The sequence below is a fragment of the Elgaria multicarinata genome, chromosome 9, assembly GCF_023053635.1.
Source record: "Elgaria multicarinata webbii isolate HBS135686 ecotype San Diego chromosome 9, rElgMul1.1.pri, whole genome shotgun sequence".
NCBI classification, from domain to species: Eukaryota; Metazoa; Chordata; class Lepidosauria; order Squamata; family Anguidae; genus Elgaria; species Elgaria multicarinata.
In genome coordinates this window covers 85,354,622-85,370,848 of record NC_086179.1, presented here as the reverse complement: position 1 = coordinate 85,370,848, position 16,227 = coordinate 85,354,622, and the positions used below count along the sequence as shown (strand labels likewise).

The 16,227-nt window shown below is 43.2% G+C and overlaps 1 protein-coding gene across 1 annotated transcript in view; it reads right to left on the bottom strand.

The window, feature by feature from the left end:
- Window positions 1–16,227, bottom strand: part of ITPR2 (inositol 1,4,5-trisphosphate receptor type 2) — a 286,514-nt gene that overhangs the window by 238,218 nt on the left and 32,069 nt on the right. Inside the window, exons 2-6 of the mRNA XM_063134243.1 lie at window positions 12,793–12,863; window positions 8,038–8,153; window positions 7,213–7,299; window positions 4,820–4,978; window positions 1,190–1,288 (exon numbers count right to left, since the gene is read on the bottom strand). Coding sequence (XP_062990313.1) covers window positions 1,190–1,288; window positions 4,820–4,978; window positions 7,213–7,299; window positions 8,038–8,153; window positions 12,793–12,863 — 532 coding nt within the window. The remainder of the gene's footprint in view (window positions 1–1,189; window positions 1,289–4,819; window positions 4,979–7,212; window positions 7,300–8,037; window positions 8,154–12,792; window positions 12,864–16,227) is intronic.

Below are 16,227 nucleotides of genomic sequence, written 5' to 3'. Positions count from 1 at the left end.
GTGCTTGTCCTACTTCTGCAGGTGTCAGGCTCCCAGTAGACGTGGGGCAACCTCAGTCAAGAACCCCTTCAACCCCATCCTGTGCCTTGCCATAGTCCCAGACTCTCTTTTTTGGGATGCCCACCTGGCTGCGAGGCGACCCTTTTGTGCAGGGTACACTCATGAGGACAGGTCTACTCGGCTGTGGTTATTAATGAGGCAGACCCAGCTGCAACTAGTGAATCAGGGACAGCCATCTTAAAAGGTCTCCATCTTCCCCAAACTCCTGCTGTGTTAACAGATCTCGTAGAGCTAGCTTGTTCTGATTCTGAGCATAGGGCAACAGTGGAAAGACCAAGAAATTTATTCTGGTCGGCTATTCAAGAAGAGCCTCCGCCTATAATATAACGTTGTCAGGGCAGAACTACCGTATTTCTTCAATTCTAAGACGCCATCGATTGTAAGACGCACACTAATTTCAGTACCAACAGAAAAAAAGCTTTGATTCTAAGAAATAATCAACACACCCACAATTCTAAGACGCACCCCATTTTTACAGATGTTTATATGGGGGGAAAAGTGCGTCTTAGAATTGAAGAAATATGGTAGTCACTGAAAGCGGCATCCCATGCCAAATTCTCTTCATCTCTCTCCATAAAGTATAGTACAATTTAGTGCTCCAGGTCCTGATATCATTAGGGTTCCATTTCCCATTCCTACTTCATACAGTGGGTTGTCTCTATTATTGGTGAGGCAATACCCACTGCAAAGACATCCGGGCATGGGGTATGTTGCATTACCCATCAAGGGGGGGGGAGGGGCTTGACCCAGAGCTGCCATTTTCAGAGGTAGCTTTGAGTCTTCCATAACATAAAAGTTTTCCCTCAGTATGGGAATGACCTGCCTGGCTAAAGAAAAGATGTCCTTGAAGGCTTGGAAACAATGTTGCTTTGATCAGTTCCACAGGCCAGGTTTTGGTTCTTGTGCTTCTGCTTGTATCTGTGGCCTGCTTTGAAGGTAACCTTGCCCTCTGCCTACTTCTGTCTCATACATCCAACTTCAGTTGTTACCTGACTTTACTGAGGCCACCCTTGCTTTCCCCTCAGTCTGTTGCTGACCCCTTACTTTAACCCCATAAGAAATGGTTGCATACCAAAACACCAGTGCTGGCCAAGTTAGATAGATACCCCTGTTATTCCCTCAAACTCACCTCTTTGCATCCCGGGTTATCGAGGAGTTCTATGTTGCTGGCATGGAGAGGCTGACCTGCATTGACCGGCATTAAGACAACTTTGTCTCCTACAACAATCTGGAGAACAGAAGTTATAGAAGGAGTCATAAATTATCATTTAAGTTATGCCCCCTTCACATTGGTGACATTTTAGTCCCTGCTGCTGCTGCTTTATTTTTCTAAGAAAGACTCCCAGCTGAGATGCAATAGCTAACTCTGAAATCTCAGCTTACAATTCAAAGTAAGTACAAATATAAAAAGCTCTGGAATATGAAAGCCATCAGGCTGAAGAAATTCTTACCTTTTCTGTCTGGAATGGGCATTGCATGTTAATGAATGAATGCTGTCTGTTAATATGTTTGTAAACAGTTTTACATTTTGTATAATTTTATTTTTAATGGTTTTTAATCTTTGTAAACTATCCAGAGAGCTTCTGTTATTGAAATGTAATAAATGAATGACATGTTTGGCTCTTAACTATCTAAACAAAACGCTATTCCCAACTACCTAAAGGAACAGACAATGATAGCTATCAAGCGAGGCAATTTCCCTCAGACTCTGGAATCAGGGATTTCTCGGGGACACAATTTAAGTACAATCACCCAATCGAAATCAGTCCTAGTGATTCCCATCAATCACATATCCTAGATTCCTGTGGGTAACCATCTGCTATCATTTAGTCAGAGCTTAGATCTTTGTATTTTAGATTGCTGGCACTGATCTGATCTGCTCCATTTGTTTTTATTGTACTGATTGTATTATTATTATTATTATTATTATTATTATTATTATTATTATTATTATTATTGCTTTTAAAACTTTTTTGGCTGTGCTGAAACCTCTTTGGCTCAACAGCAGGATAAGAAATGTCCCAAATAAATAAATAACTACCTGCTCCAGCTGTGGGAATTTTTTCCATTGCTAGCTTTACCTCTTTGCTGGTAGTTATAAGGAAGACCTGGTTTCAGGGAAATTAACCTCAAATATTCCCTCTCATCTAAAATCCATGGAGACTATATGAATTCATCAACAGGAAGAAAGGAGATAATTTAATAGGCAGCACAGTGCATTAAAGTATTAGTGTATTAAGATTTGACAATCTGATCTAATCATAGAAGTGCCCATAATGTCCACAGCAATTTGGTGTACATTCCAGCATACACAGCAATTCCATATACACACACGCAAGCTAGAACCACAAAGTGAGTAATACAAATGGTGAACACAGCGGATGACTCATGCTTTCGTTGGAACACGTGCACATGTGTCGTTGCTGTTTAGCACAATCGCCAAAATTCATCTCCGGTAAAGCTGGGGTTGAGATGCCGAGGGACTGACTAAAACAGGGGTGTTGAACCATTTTGGAGAAGCTTTCGGGGGCCACATTCCAGTGGTGGGCGGGCCCAAGGCAAAAGGGGGTGGCCCGAAGGTAAAAAATGGCAGGGGCAACATACCAAAAATACCAGTATAATTTAGGTTGCTAGTATGGGAAGAAAGCTGCAGAAAAGCCAGGAAACCATTAATTGATCCATGATTAATTGAGAAAGGGTAGGTGAAGGGGTGTGGCCCCCTGGGCCTGAGGTTTTGATCCCTTGAACAGTAGACGGAGCTTCGTTTATTGTTTGTTGTTAAATATTGTCAAGACGGCCCTTACGTCCTTAGCTATGCAAGTGGCAGATTACCTTTTATATTGAATCATGGAATCACCTGATAAATGACAGCAAAAGTGAAGGCCACTTGTTCCCCAGCCCGCACATACACACCCAGCACACCCACACTGTCCTGCAACTTAATGTTGCCCTGTCTCCTCCCAGTTAAGCCATACAGCCTTGCTACCACTACTGGGTATGTGCAGTAAACGGCAGACTTCTCTGAACAGGAAAAGGAACAGGTTTGGAAGGAGCTACCAAACAATTGTGCACAAGCAGTCAATATGGTCCAGAACCCTGGACTACTACAAAAAACATGGTGTTTGATATTTCCTATGATCTGGTAGGGTTCTCTGGAAGACGCCTGGGAGGGACTGGGCTCCTGTTAAACGCTTGACTATTACTTGACAATATTTGACCAGTTAATTGACTTGGGGTGGGGGAAGTCAAACCTACGTCAGTCAAAATTAAACATTTGGATTCATCAATAAAGAAAGTAATCAGGCATGTAACCATCATGCACATAATACACGTTCACACAAATTTTATGCACATCTTTCCAAAGCCGAAACACCCACAATGGGAATGTGACCCTCCGTTTACTTAACGCAACCTGTCTCTGCATGCCATGCTGCACAAATATTTTACTCACAGCCATGTCAGGTCAGATAAAGCGATACATAAAACAAACCTGCAGAATTGAATCAGTAATTTAAGCATACTGATAGGAGAAATCAATAATAACAATAACAATAATAATAATAATATGAAGACAAAGACGACAACGAAGAAGAAGAAAGTGAAATAATTGACCCTATGCTTCTGGCCAGCAACTAGCAACCCAGTGGCTGAATCCAATCGAGAGAAGGGCCGCCATCTAAATGCTGAAGGCCTTTTCCTTTTCACCTGCATGACAATTACTGCTTCTTCATATTTGCCTAGGACTAAAGGTATCATGTCAATATGAGGCCTACTCTTTGGACAAATTAAGACTCTAACTTGTCAGTTTACAATTTTGGGGAGCAGCAAGGGGTCACATGCGACTCATGGATCGTACACTGCCCACCTCTGATTTAGAGGGGAAACTGAAGAAGTCAATAGGTGGTTACCAAGTAATCATCATGACCCTGGAGTCCAGTTCCCCATCTTTGGGGGATGAGGCCAGGGATCTGTAGGATGTATCAGAGTAGGAGAAGGATTTGCCTGCAGAACTGACCCCAGACATCTCCGGGGAAGTGGTGCAAAAGGTGTCTGCTTTGCCAGTTCTTCTCCAGCCTGAGGAGGTTGATCTGCCATCCTCAGACCCTGAAGGCTCCAGCTCAGAAATCTCAGCATTGCCACTGTCTTCTCTGTACCACTGCAATCAACAGCTACAGAAGCAGGCTAGACCCTTTAAGCGAGGAGGCTGCACTCACCAGAGGTGGCTTTTAATTCAGTCTGAGCTTGCTTGTTACTGAAGCAACCTTTGACTCTTCAACCATGGAGCTATCCAGGGTGCCACCTGCTTTGTTTGGATTTGCCTTACCAGAACCTGACCTGACCTCTGCTTTGCTTGACCGTTGTTTTACTGGAACCTGAACTTCGCCTTGTTTGACTTTGCCTTGCTTCCCTACCCAGAACTTGAATTTGCGCCTAGTACCATGCCCCCACCCCCGCTTAGACTAGAACCCCTTGCATCTGAGCCCACCACCAGGAACAGAACAGCAACAGACCATGCAATTTCCCCTTCTTTGTTGCCCAGTTCCTTTGAATATGATTTCTATCCTACTTTTTAACTATAACCCAAGGTGTTCTGCATCCATTTTTAAGCACACTGATGGTGGAGTGGGGCAGCGAAGGATGTACAACAAGTGTCATAGAAAAATAAACTGGTCCTAGAACGATTTTGGAGAGGGAGGCAACATCGTGTCTATTCTAGCAACCCCCTACTTCCTTCCAGAAAGATATTTCATCCACTCACATTGTCACCTTCGCTCCTCAGTTTCCAAAAGGGCTGGATGTAGAACCAAGATCCTTCATTCCCTGCAGCATCCAAAGAGACCCGCATAGCATTCTTCTCCAACAGGGCTGGTAACCTCTTATTGACCGTAAGGTATTTATTGCTTTTGATGTGAAGTAGCTGTCAATAATAAAAGAAAATAAATAAACACATTTACACATACATACATACATCACAACACAACACAGAACGGGATTCTCTTTTACCTTATTAATAAAGCTGTTTGCTGCCTGACCAACAATGCAAGAAACAGAGAAGGGTGAGAGGACGTTGTCAAACTCCTGGCTGGACACAATAAAATCATTCACCTTGGGAGGTCACAAGTTGGGCAGTGCTGATTTACAGCCATATAGTACCACAATCAAGAGATTGATATCACCAAAACATTTTGTGTGAGAAACTCAGCATGTATACATATAGAATCATAGAATCTTAGAGTTGGAAGGGGCATATAAGGCCATGGAGTCCAACCCCCTGCTCAATGCAGGAATCCACCCTAAAGCATCCCTGACAGATGGTTGTCCAGCTGCCTCTTGAAGGCCTCTAGTGTGGGAGAGCCCACAACCTCCCTAGGTAATTGGTTCCATTGTTGTACTGCTCTAACAGTCAGGAATATGATAACTTCTGATATTTTCAAAACAACAACAGCAGGATACAATGGCTCAGTTTGGACAAACACGTTTCTCTATGCAGTGGGAAAACTCCACTCAACGGTTGCGTTTTTAGGGGGTATTTCCCCCACAACTTGTTCTAACTCCACCGTTGTGTGACTGTGAGCTACCGTGGAGTTGAATAAAATTCAACGTAGCATTTGATTGACAGTTTCTTCGCCCTCTCTCCTCCCTCGTCAATATCCCATCAGCCATTGCTGTGAAAAAACAATCCTGGTGACTCTCCTAGAGCAGCACTCCCTCCTTTTGCCGCTCTTGCCAGAGAGGAAAGTCAATGTAACGCAATGGAAGACTCCACGGAGCCCATCACACAACACAATGGTTGTGCAAGAAATCTGCTCGGCACAGCGTGGATATTCAGCATGGAGTGTTTTCTAAAAAAAGCCCTCTCCACTGTGGGCTGTAGTTTTCCCTCCAGACAACACATTTCTCAATGGTGATACAAAAACTGTGGTGTTCTAAAACCACCGTTGAGAAATGTATTGTCTGAACTGAACCAATAACTTCTCCTAAAACAGTTTAACTCTCTGCTTACTGACAAATCATCACAACTGGGAAGACTTTTATTTATTAGGACATCAGCTCCAAAACAATCCCAACATGAGAGTTTACATAGCTAAAGATGCAACATATACTTCTGTAATCACCAAGCAGGCTGCTGGTGAGGTGGTAAGTGCAGGGCTGAATTGCCTTGTGACATTTCCTTGAAAAATTTCCTGTCTAACTTTCCTATTTTAACCACCCCCTAACAAGCACAATCTTTTGACTCCTTCCCTTCCACATTCTGCTGTTTCTCCATTTCTGACACTTTCTCCCTGGCTTTCTTCTTCTGCTGCTTTATGATGACTAGTCGCAAAGGAAGGCATAGCTCCCCTCCCTTTAATAGTTCTACTATAGAATCATAGAATCATAGAGTTGGAAGGGGCCTATAAGGCAATCGAGTCCAACCCCTGCTTAATGCAGGAATCCACCTTAAAGCACCTGACAGATGGTTGTCCAGCTGCCTCTTGAAGGCTTCTAGTGTGAGAGAGCCCACAACCTCCCTAGGTAACTGGTTCCATTGTCGTACTGCTCTAACACTCAGGAAGTTTTTCCTGATGTCCAGCCGGAATCTGGCTTCCTGTAACTTGAGCCCACTGTTCCATGTCTTGCACTCTGGGATGATTGAGAAGAGATCCTGGCCCTCCTCTGTGTGACAACCTTTCAAGTATTACTGTGTAATATTTATATAGTGTAGTGGTGGTATGATATAACATGATATAACAAAAAGAAAGACTCCTGCCCCCAGGCGCCTGCCATCAACATCTCTACAGAGGACAAGATAAAGAGAGATAAGCAAAGGGATGATAGGAAGAGGGCACGTGGACTGTGTGGAAGAGGGGACTGGGAAAGTACAGCTTCTCCTGTAGGGCAGAGGAAAATAGTACCTGCTGAAATACTCTTCTTAAAGGCCCCAGAACCCTGTTCTCCTCCTTTGCCTCTGAGCAATATAATCATAGCTCATGCTCCCTGGTTTTACACATCACAACATCTGCAATGGAATTCCTACTGAGGAGCTGAACCGGAATGGATTGAGGCAGCGTGAGAGATATTATCATTTGACTTTCCAGGCCACTTTGGAAGTGGAACACACATTCTCCTTGTGGTTCTGAGAAGCTGGAGATCTAGCTTTCCACGACTCACCTGGATGACATTGCTGTACTTCACAATTTCACCCAGTAGTTTTCTGTTCTCACATTCATTCTGCTTTTGTTCCAGTTCTGCCGCATGCTGCAAGATAATCATTGAGGGCTTTTAGTTTAAAGGTGGGTGCTTCTCCCAACACAGCTTTTATGGTGCCATCAGCCTGCCTCATTCACAGAATTTCACTGGGGAGGGACAGGCGGTCCAGATATTGTAGGATTTGGCCTTGAGGAGATAAGCTCTGGAGAGAGTTCACCACCAGCTGGGGAATCGCCCGTGAGAGCTTCCTCCCCGACTGGTACAGGCTGGCTAGTGTCTGGCGCTGCGTCTTCTAGTTCTGATTCTGATTGATTACCTGAAACATCTTCTCCCAAAATAGGGGCAGTAGGGTTAGACATGACATTACCCTACATCGAGTTTCTTTCTTTCTTTCTTTCTTTTAATCGCCATGAGTGCTTCCGTGCTGGACTAGTGCAGCGGAGAGCATTTTGTCTTAAAAAAAAAAAAAAAGTAGTCCATTTTTTTATTAAAAAAACACCATAAAATGTATGGGGAAGAAAAGAGTCAGTTATTATTGGTGATATCATAGGGATACCAATAGACACTCATGATGTTTACCCAGCTGCATTCTACACTCAACTGCAAGAACAATGAACATGCTAACAGAGAAAGAATTCCAAACACTGCAGTTCGAGTCATCCAAATATGCTGCTTCTCTGCAAGGGATGTGCTCGCCGGGCGAAAGTAACTGTCCCATCGTAACAGCTGCGCATCAGTGCACAAACCAACAGCTGTGTGAAAAGGCGACGTCTGGGAGCCTCTTACCTGTAGCTTCTTCAGCAGCGCTGCTTCTGTGTGGTTCCCTTGTTTCACTTGCTTGGCTTTCCAGTATTGTTTCTGTGCAGAATATCGGTTCATGGGACACACTTTGAAAAGGCAATCTGAAGACAAAAGAAACAAAGCCAGCGTTAAAGTAACCTGTGCTAAAAGATACGTCCATTCTTCCTTCTTTGTGGTGCACTATGAGAGCCGGCTGAAGCAATTGGTTAGACCCCCAACAACTCAATAACAGGTTCACAACCGCAAATTGGCTGTGCCTTCTCTCCTCTCAGTGTCAGTAAGGCCTTTAGGTCTCCTCCAGCCTATATGGAAATCGTTTTCTAGCTCAAGGGAACCGTTTCCACATCAACTTTTCTGCCTGGGTGTTGCAAAGGCTTCTGGGAACATTCTAGAGTACACACTTCTATTCACATGGCTGCTGGTCAGTTCAAAACACCCCCGATGGTTATGATTCACATTGCCAGAGAAGATCAGCAGCTCTAGGCAAGCTTTCTTTCAGGAATCCTGTCCTCAGTTGCTGCTTTAGAAACTCCCAGCAACGCAGTTTGAAAATTACAGCTTTATGGCATGCTTCGAGAAGCAACTTTCCATAACGCATGCTCATTTTATCCCAGCTTCCATGTGATTTAAACCGGCTCCCTTCTGAAACCCTCCCAAATAAGTGACCTACTTTCTGTTCTATTTGCATTGCTACAAGAAAGCATAAAGGACATTCGGTTGCACGCTTTCCCAAACTGTTAACACCATGTTCCAATCCACTAGTGCTTTCCAATCTTCCTGTCCCCACAACAAGGTCAGTTTAGGCAGCACAACTAATATCGAAGTAACAAGCCAACAGTTGCTCCAGGACCTATGTTTCCATAATATCATCATCTGAAAGTTTCAGACTTGTGGATGAAAATCAGTTCAGAGAAGAATGCACTGCATCAGGTTGCAAGGTGACGTCACAATCTATATTCAGGGCAGGATGGATGCTATGAATATGAGAGTGCAAACCTCCATCCCTGAAAAAACACCAGAATGTGGCACTGGGTACACAATTCAACTTCCTGGGAATCTCCACTTCCATTTAAAACTGTGTGGCCATTGCCAGCTGAAATGTCAGAAGCCAGAGGAATGGATGAATAATATTCCCAGGAGTTGTACATTGGTTGTTGGTATTTAGCTACATTTTACTTTCTCGTGTTAACATATATCTTTAGTTAGATCCTAGAATGGAGCAGGCTGGAAATTTTAATTAATGCATAGCCATCGGAACATAGGAAGCTGCCTTATACTGAGTCAGACCATGGGTCCATCTAGCTCAGTATTGTTGACGCCGACTGGAAGAAGCTCTCCATCCCTATCTGGAGATGCCAGAGATCAAACCTAGGACCTTCTGCGTGAAAAACAAGTGCTCTACCACTAAGCTATGGCCTCTCCCCTACTAGTCCAGCTGACATTGTAAAACAGATGCAGAGAAATTCCTTTTCAAACTAACCTTTCCCCCATTTATAAATATTTGTCTATTATTTGATTGATTGATCGATCAATCAATTGATTGAAGTTTACGGACAGTAACTAAGGAGAGGCGTGTCAACCTTTCTGAACAAGGGGGGAAGTGCACAAAAACCGAGGAATCATCAAATGATCAACGGTTGTGGTAACAGGGCATGACCATCTGGTGAACCTCAGAAGGACAGATTGGGACCCCGGGAAGGCCGAATTTGGCCCACAGGCCTGAGGTTCGGCACCCCTGCTTTAGCCACAACATAGTACATTTTATAAATTAGGCATAAATGCTGGCAGGGGCTTCTGGGAGTTGAAGTCCAAAACATCTATCTTCTGCCCACCTCTGTGGTAGAGGATAGGCTGCTGTACGCACATATGCTTTGCTTTCCCCATAATTTAGAACCCTGCACAATAACCATTCTGAATTGTGGGGGAACCCTATGTGTGTAGACCAGACTCCCTTCTCCAGACATGCCCCCCCATGCATGACAGAAAAGCAATAACGGGGAGCATATGAGCATGTGAGTGGGTTGGACCCTGCTCTCTCCCTCAATGCGATCATAATTATGCGGAGGATAATTCCTACATAGGACTATCCTCACTACAGGAGTCGCTTTTCAGTTTTCTTCTATGACAAGCTTTATAATTTTCTATATTTTTAATAAATTCCATGTTTTCAAGTTTCTTCAACCATATGAAAACTTGCTTGTTGAGTCATGGGTTACCATATCCTCTAAATGGGAACAACACTGTCAGTCAGAGTGATATCTTCAGTAATCATTGAAACATCCTTCTGAACAGCCTGTATTTGAAAAATTCAACAACAACAACACAAAGGGTAGAATCCAACAGGGTGCTTACTCCCCCGCTGACTCCTGTCCATCCCGGCCAGCCATGCTACGAGTTGTGGTCCAATACATCTGGAAGGTACTAGGTTGGGGAAAGATGACTTAAGCACTCTCTGCTACCCACCAGTTTTCCCGTAAAGATGTGTCCCCATCACTGCGTTCACTGGGCCTTAGAAAATATAGGTATGAGGATATGTGTTTTCTAAGCTCCTGGAGGCCACATTCCAGTGATGGGGGAGGGGCTAAAATACCCACTTAAACTGCTCAAATGTCGAGAAGTCACGAAACAATTGGTGGGAAAGGGCGGGGTGTTGGAGCGCTGGATTGGGACCCCAGGTGGGTAAGATTTGACCCACAGGCCTGAGTTGCAACCCCCTTGTCCTAAGACAATGTATAATTCTGCCCCTTGGCATCAACTCTTTCCAAGCAAACAACATGACATGTCTTTACTTCTCCACTTAGAAGGCTGATAAAACTGTGAACAAGAGCCAGTGTCGTGTAGTGGCTAGAGTTTTGGACTGGGAGTCGGGAGATCTGGGTTCTAGTCCCCACTCGGCCATGGAAACCCACCGGGTGACTTTGGGCCAGTCACAGACTCTCACTCCATCCCACCTCACAGGGTTGTTGTTGTGAGGATAAAGTGGAGAGGAGGAGGATTATGTAAGCCGCCTTGGGTTCCTTGCAGGAAAAAAGGCAGGATATAAATACAATAATAAATACAATAAAATAAAACAAAATTTATATCAGCATAAAACAAGTAGCCAACTTTAAACATTCATCTAAATACTTCAAACTCCAGAAGCCTGAGTGAGCAAGTGGCTGAGAGGGCTCTCCCTAAATTTATCTCAGGAAGAAAGCAGTGCAACATTTATTTAACGAAATGATACCAAATGCTACAGGTGGCTGGAGCCATGTGACGCTTGCTTCTGCTTTCGCTTCACTTTGACACAAGTCGCAAATCATCAAGAGAGGAAGCCCAACTTCAGAGCAGAAGTCAGTGGTGTCCATCTGCTGCCCTCAGCTGAGGGCTTTTACATACACCATCAGAAACACAGGAGGGAGGGGGGAATGAAGGAAATAAGTATTGAGATCCCTCATCATAAACCAGACTCGAAGCCAGAGTTGTGCATACAAGCCTTGCATGTGCACAGCAACGGCTTTTCCCACAAGACACACGCCACATCTTCATGCCTACACACAGATTCCAATTGTTAAACTCCAGTACCAGGGTTTTGTTTTTTAATGTTCAAGAGAACTCTGAGCCAGAACTCTGGCCAAAGGGCAAGAAGGACTAATGAATATGGGGAAGGAAAAAGCAAAGCAAAAGGAATGCATTCTCTCAGAACTAGGGTTGCCATACATCCTGGAAAACCGGGAATGTCCCGATTTCCAGGAGATTCTGAAATGTCCCAACTGGCTGGGCAAAAATCCTGGATTCCTGGTCCAGCTGGCTGGAGAAATTCTGACCTCCAAAATGGTGCCTTGAGCCTACTCAGCGAAGCGGCAGCAGCAGAGAAAAAGACGCATCAATCCAGTGCTTTTTCCAGAGCATCACCGCTCCTCCGCAGGGTCATCTGAGTCACTCACCGTGACTCACCTTATTGCACCTGCGGCTGTGAAGAAGAGGAACAACAGCGAGGAAAGGTGCACGTACTCTCCTCAGGCTACCTGAGTCCCATGCAATGCAAAGGAGTTTGGTGAGCTTGGCTAGTTGTGGTCAGACCTTTAGGGTAAGCGCTGGGCAGAGCTGTTAACAAAAATACCTTAACCACCGTGGTTTAAGGTGTCTCCTGAGCAGGGCCATAATATAAAAATATATTATTTTTTTATAAAACAGGATAAAACCAGAGTATAAAAATCAGCAGCAGTCGGTAAAATTCTAAAAACACAGTAACACATTTAAAACCTAAACTGAAGGACTAAAACGCCCGGAGAAATAAAAAGCTCTTCCCCTGGTGCCAAAAAAGGCCACAATGTAGGTTCTAGGTAGGCCTTTTGCAGAAGGCATTCCACAACAGAGATGCCACCCCTGGAAAGGCCTTCTCCTTAGCAACCACCCATCTCACCTCATTTGGTAACTATGCTGTACAGTCTAAACACATTAATCTATGATATAATCATAGTATTTTCAAGCACCTGTGTAATACTTGGCTACACTGCAGCAACGTCCTGATTCACTGAGCTTCCTATGGCTTTCACCCACATGAGAAAAGTGCAATTTCTCTCTCTGTTTTTGGTTTGTTTGCTAATTATGAAGTTATAGGTACTGATTTTAATATCTGCATCAACGTTTTTTTACAAATGTTGTAGCAATTGTTATGCTTTTTAATTATATCAACATGAGGGGGGGAAAAGGATTCACTCTGTATTTGTTATATAAATTAAACTCTCAGCTCCTTACCTCTGAATTTCTTAGGAGGATTGCAAAGGTCACCTGCCTCTGGTTGAACCACGCATCTGTCATCCACCAGCCTAGAAGAAAAAAAGCACACTGTAAAAGCTGCCGTGATTATTTTCCTATCATTGCTATAAGTGAGTGAAGTCAAAATATCCAAAGAACTTTCCAATGGATTTTCACTCAAACCACGAAACAAACGTATATCTTACACTACAAAGAAGTATTCTCTCCAGTTCTGTCTAGAAATTGCACGGCAAATATTTTTACCCTTCACAGCAGAAGAAAGTTTGGCAAGCGTAGAAACCTTCACAGCTTTATTCTTTCACTGGACATCAAAGAGACAATGCAACATTGTGCAACCAACCCCACACCAGGCACAATGTGGTTTTGAGCTGTTGGTTCAGCACGTCGGCTACCTGTTTTACCTGCCAAACAAAGAGACTTCTATACACCTGTGGTTTTGTATATGTCCGTTTCCTTAGAGAGCACAGAAACAGCCCGGTCCACAAACAACTAAACTGAAACACTTGGAATGAAACCAATTTAATGCCATTGTATTCATACCAATGTACTGAAATAATACAATGGTTGCGATCACATATAAAGCTAAGTCAGCATTTAGTGTGAGCCTAAATGAAGCCTTGGGCTCAAGTGTTACCCCCACCCCCTTTCCACCTCCAATATCGCCAAGAGGACCCCTGCTGAGTTTCGTTTCACTTTCTGGATTCTAGGCTTGTCATTATGGACGTTATGGCTTAAAACAAACTCTAGTTTGTTTAATAAGCCAGCAAAACAATCTGGTGTTTGTTCAGAATTTGACTAGAATTTGTTTAAAACCATGATTCCTGGTTCATGTGTAAAGACAAGCAAGGAATTGGAGAAAGTGAGACTAAACCCAGCAAGTATCTTCCATGAGCGGGGAAAGAGGATACAGGAACACAAACCATTGCTCAAGTTTAGGAACAGCCATCGTAGGGAAATCCGGCCATTTCCCCTCCTCACTTGGGTTGTGTTTGTGGGCCAAGCCAGGAGGCCTGTTCCCGAAATCAGGGAACTTTCTTTTCTTTTTCTGTAAAAAAAAAAAATCATTTACGCAAATTGTAGCTGTGAGTGCGGGCATAAATATGCCTAGCTTGTGCAAATGGTGGCCACAACTTGCATATATGGTGTTTTTTTACAGGAAAAAGGATTCATGAGCAGGCCTAATTTAACACAGATTGAGTCGGGCCAGTTTGTGGACAAGCAGGCTTGGCAGACTTGACTCTTTGAATGGCTTCCTCCAATATCCCTACTCAAGTTCACAGAAGCTCATGCACATAACACTAAATATTAGCTTAGCATTATGGGCAAACCAATTATCTAAGATCCAGTTGTTCTGGCTTATACTGCAGAGAAGTGAAAGAAATAGAAAGCACAAATCAAGTGTACTTCCTGCTCTTCCTACAATGTCTCACCTGAAAAGGGCCTCAGGTATCTTAAATTCTTGATTATCTAAACTGGATAACCTGTGTGCACTCCCTCCTGCCCTGACAACAATGTAGCCTTAAATTATTGTAATTCTCGGCATTATGATTTCGTTATTTTGACAATGTAAAGTCCATGTACCTTTCAGGGTGGCATTTAAATAAACCAACATACCACATGCAGGAGAAAATATCAAATACAATTAAAACAAGGAAACTGATACGTTAAAAGATATCCACCCCAACATTAAAACATTCCTGACCACAATCCAACATAAAACTTGGGCTGCAATCCTTTACATATTTACCTGGGAATAGGTCTCATTGAACTCAATGGGGCTTACTCTTGAGTAGACATGTATCAGATTGCTCTGTAAGTATGCGTAAGCTAATTGATTACTTGAACATGCGCAAATGCGTGCCGGACTATAGGTTAAAAGCTATGTCAGGGAATGGTATTAAAGGCAAAACTGAAGTCCTTTGGCCACATAATGAGAAGACAGGATACCCTGGAGAAGAGGCTGATACTAGGGAAAGTGGAAGGCAAAAGGAAGAGGGGCCGACCAAGGGCAAGATGGATGGATGACATTCTGGAGGTGACGGACTTGACCTTGGGGGAGCTAGGTGTGGCGACAGCCGACAGAAAGCTCTTGCGTGGGCTGGTCCATGAAGTCACGAAGAGTCAGAAGCGACTGAACGAATAAACAACAACAACATACAACTGCTAAAGATACAAGAGCCCTGGCCTCCTTTCAATATGGTCCAAACCCTAGTTTTCTTTAAACATTTTTTTACAGTTTATTTAAAAATATCTCTAGTTTATCTTATGCCATCCCTGTGGACATTTAGATTTGTCTAAGAGTTCACAAGGATGACACAAGATGAATTAGAGAAATTTTCACGGAACAAGAGAAATCACATAGAATCTGTCTGTTCAATTTTTCAATTTTTCGAGAAATCACATAGAATCTGTTCGATTTCCAACTTTTTATTTTTATATTCTAAAGAGGCATGTCTACTCATATGAGGACCCATGGTGGGCCAAAGCATAGCATATAATTTTTCAAATAAATAAAATACATTTGTAAGTTCACAGGAAGGCCCTTTATATTCCTCTCATTTTACCCACCACTGCAATGCATGGGTGAGCATGTTAAACACTGGCATGAAATCTGGCAGGTCTTGGTAGCCAGCCTAATTGTTCTCACCACTGAATGTGCCCTCAGTGGAGAGGTGGATTCTTGTCTCTGACATCACACTGAGCACTAGAGGCACATGAAGAGTCTCTGATGTCCAACACTCTTGTGGGACTGCACTCCAAACTCTAAGATGGAGAAAGGAGTGGGACCTTATTCCTCAGCCTCAGAGGAACACACAATACAGTGAGAAGTCATACTGTTTTCTGGGTGAGAGATGTTTTGATCTCTTGAAAATGTTGCAATGTGGTATGCTCTTGTTCAAGGTTTCAGTCAGCCATGTCCTCTTCCGGAATATTCCGTTACCTATCCCCGCCCCCAAACCATCTTCATTTCATGCCCTATGAGCATGTGCAGTCCTTATTTTGCTCTTTAAGGGATCCCCTCCTAACCTAGGATTTCTATTCTAAAGTTTTTTTGTATTTCTGCCTCCTTCTTGTGTGTGGATGGTGCTACATAATGCAGCAGGGTCAGCCAACATGTTATTTCATCACATGGAAAATTGGGTCATAGGAATCCAGATTTACTTTCTTTCTGGGATGAACACTGTATTACATGGAGACCAATTCTTTTATTGAACAAAGAATATCAATATAATAAAACTCACAGCCTGCAATTCTCTGAAGAACATGAATAAATAGTTAAAATGACATCATAGTTATGAGAAGCTATTTGGATGTTAAGAAATGGAAAGTTTAGTAAACACTGGAGAAACATCCACACAGTGAGACTTATTCGTTTATGGAACACTCTCCCAAAGGAAGTTACAAAAATCCTTT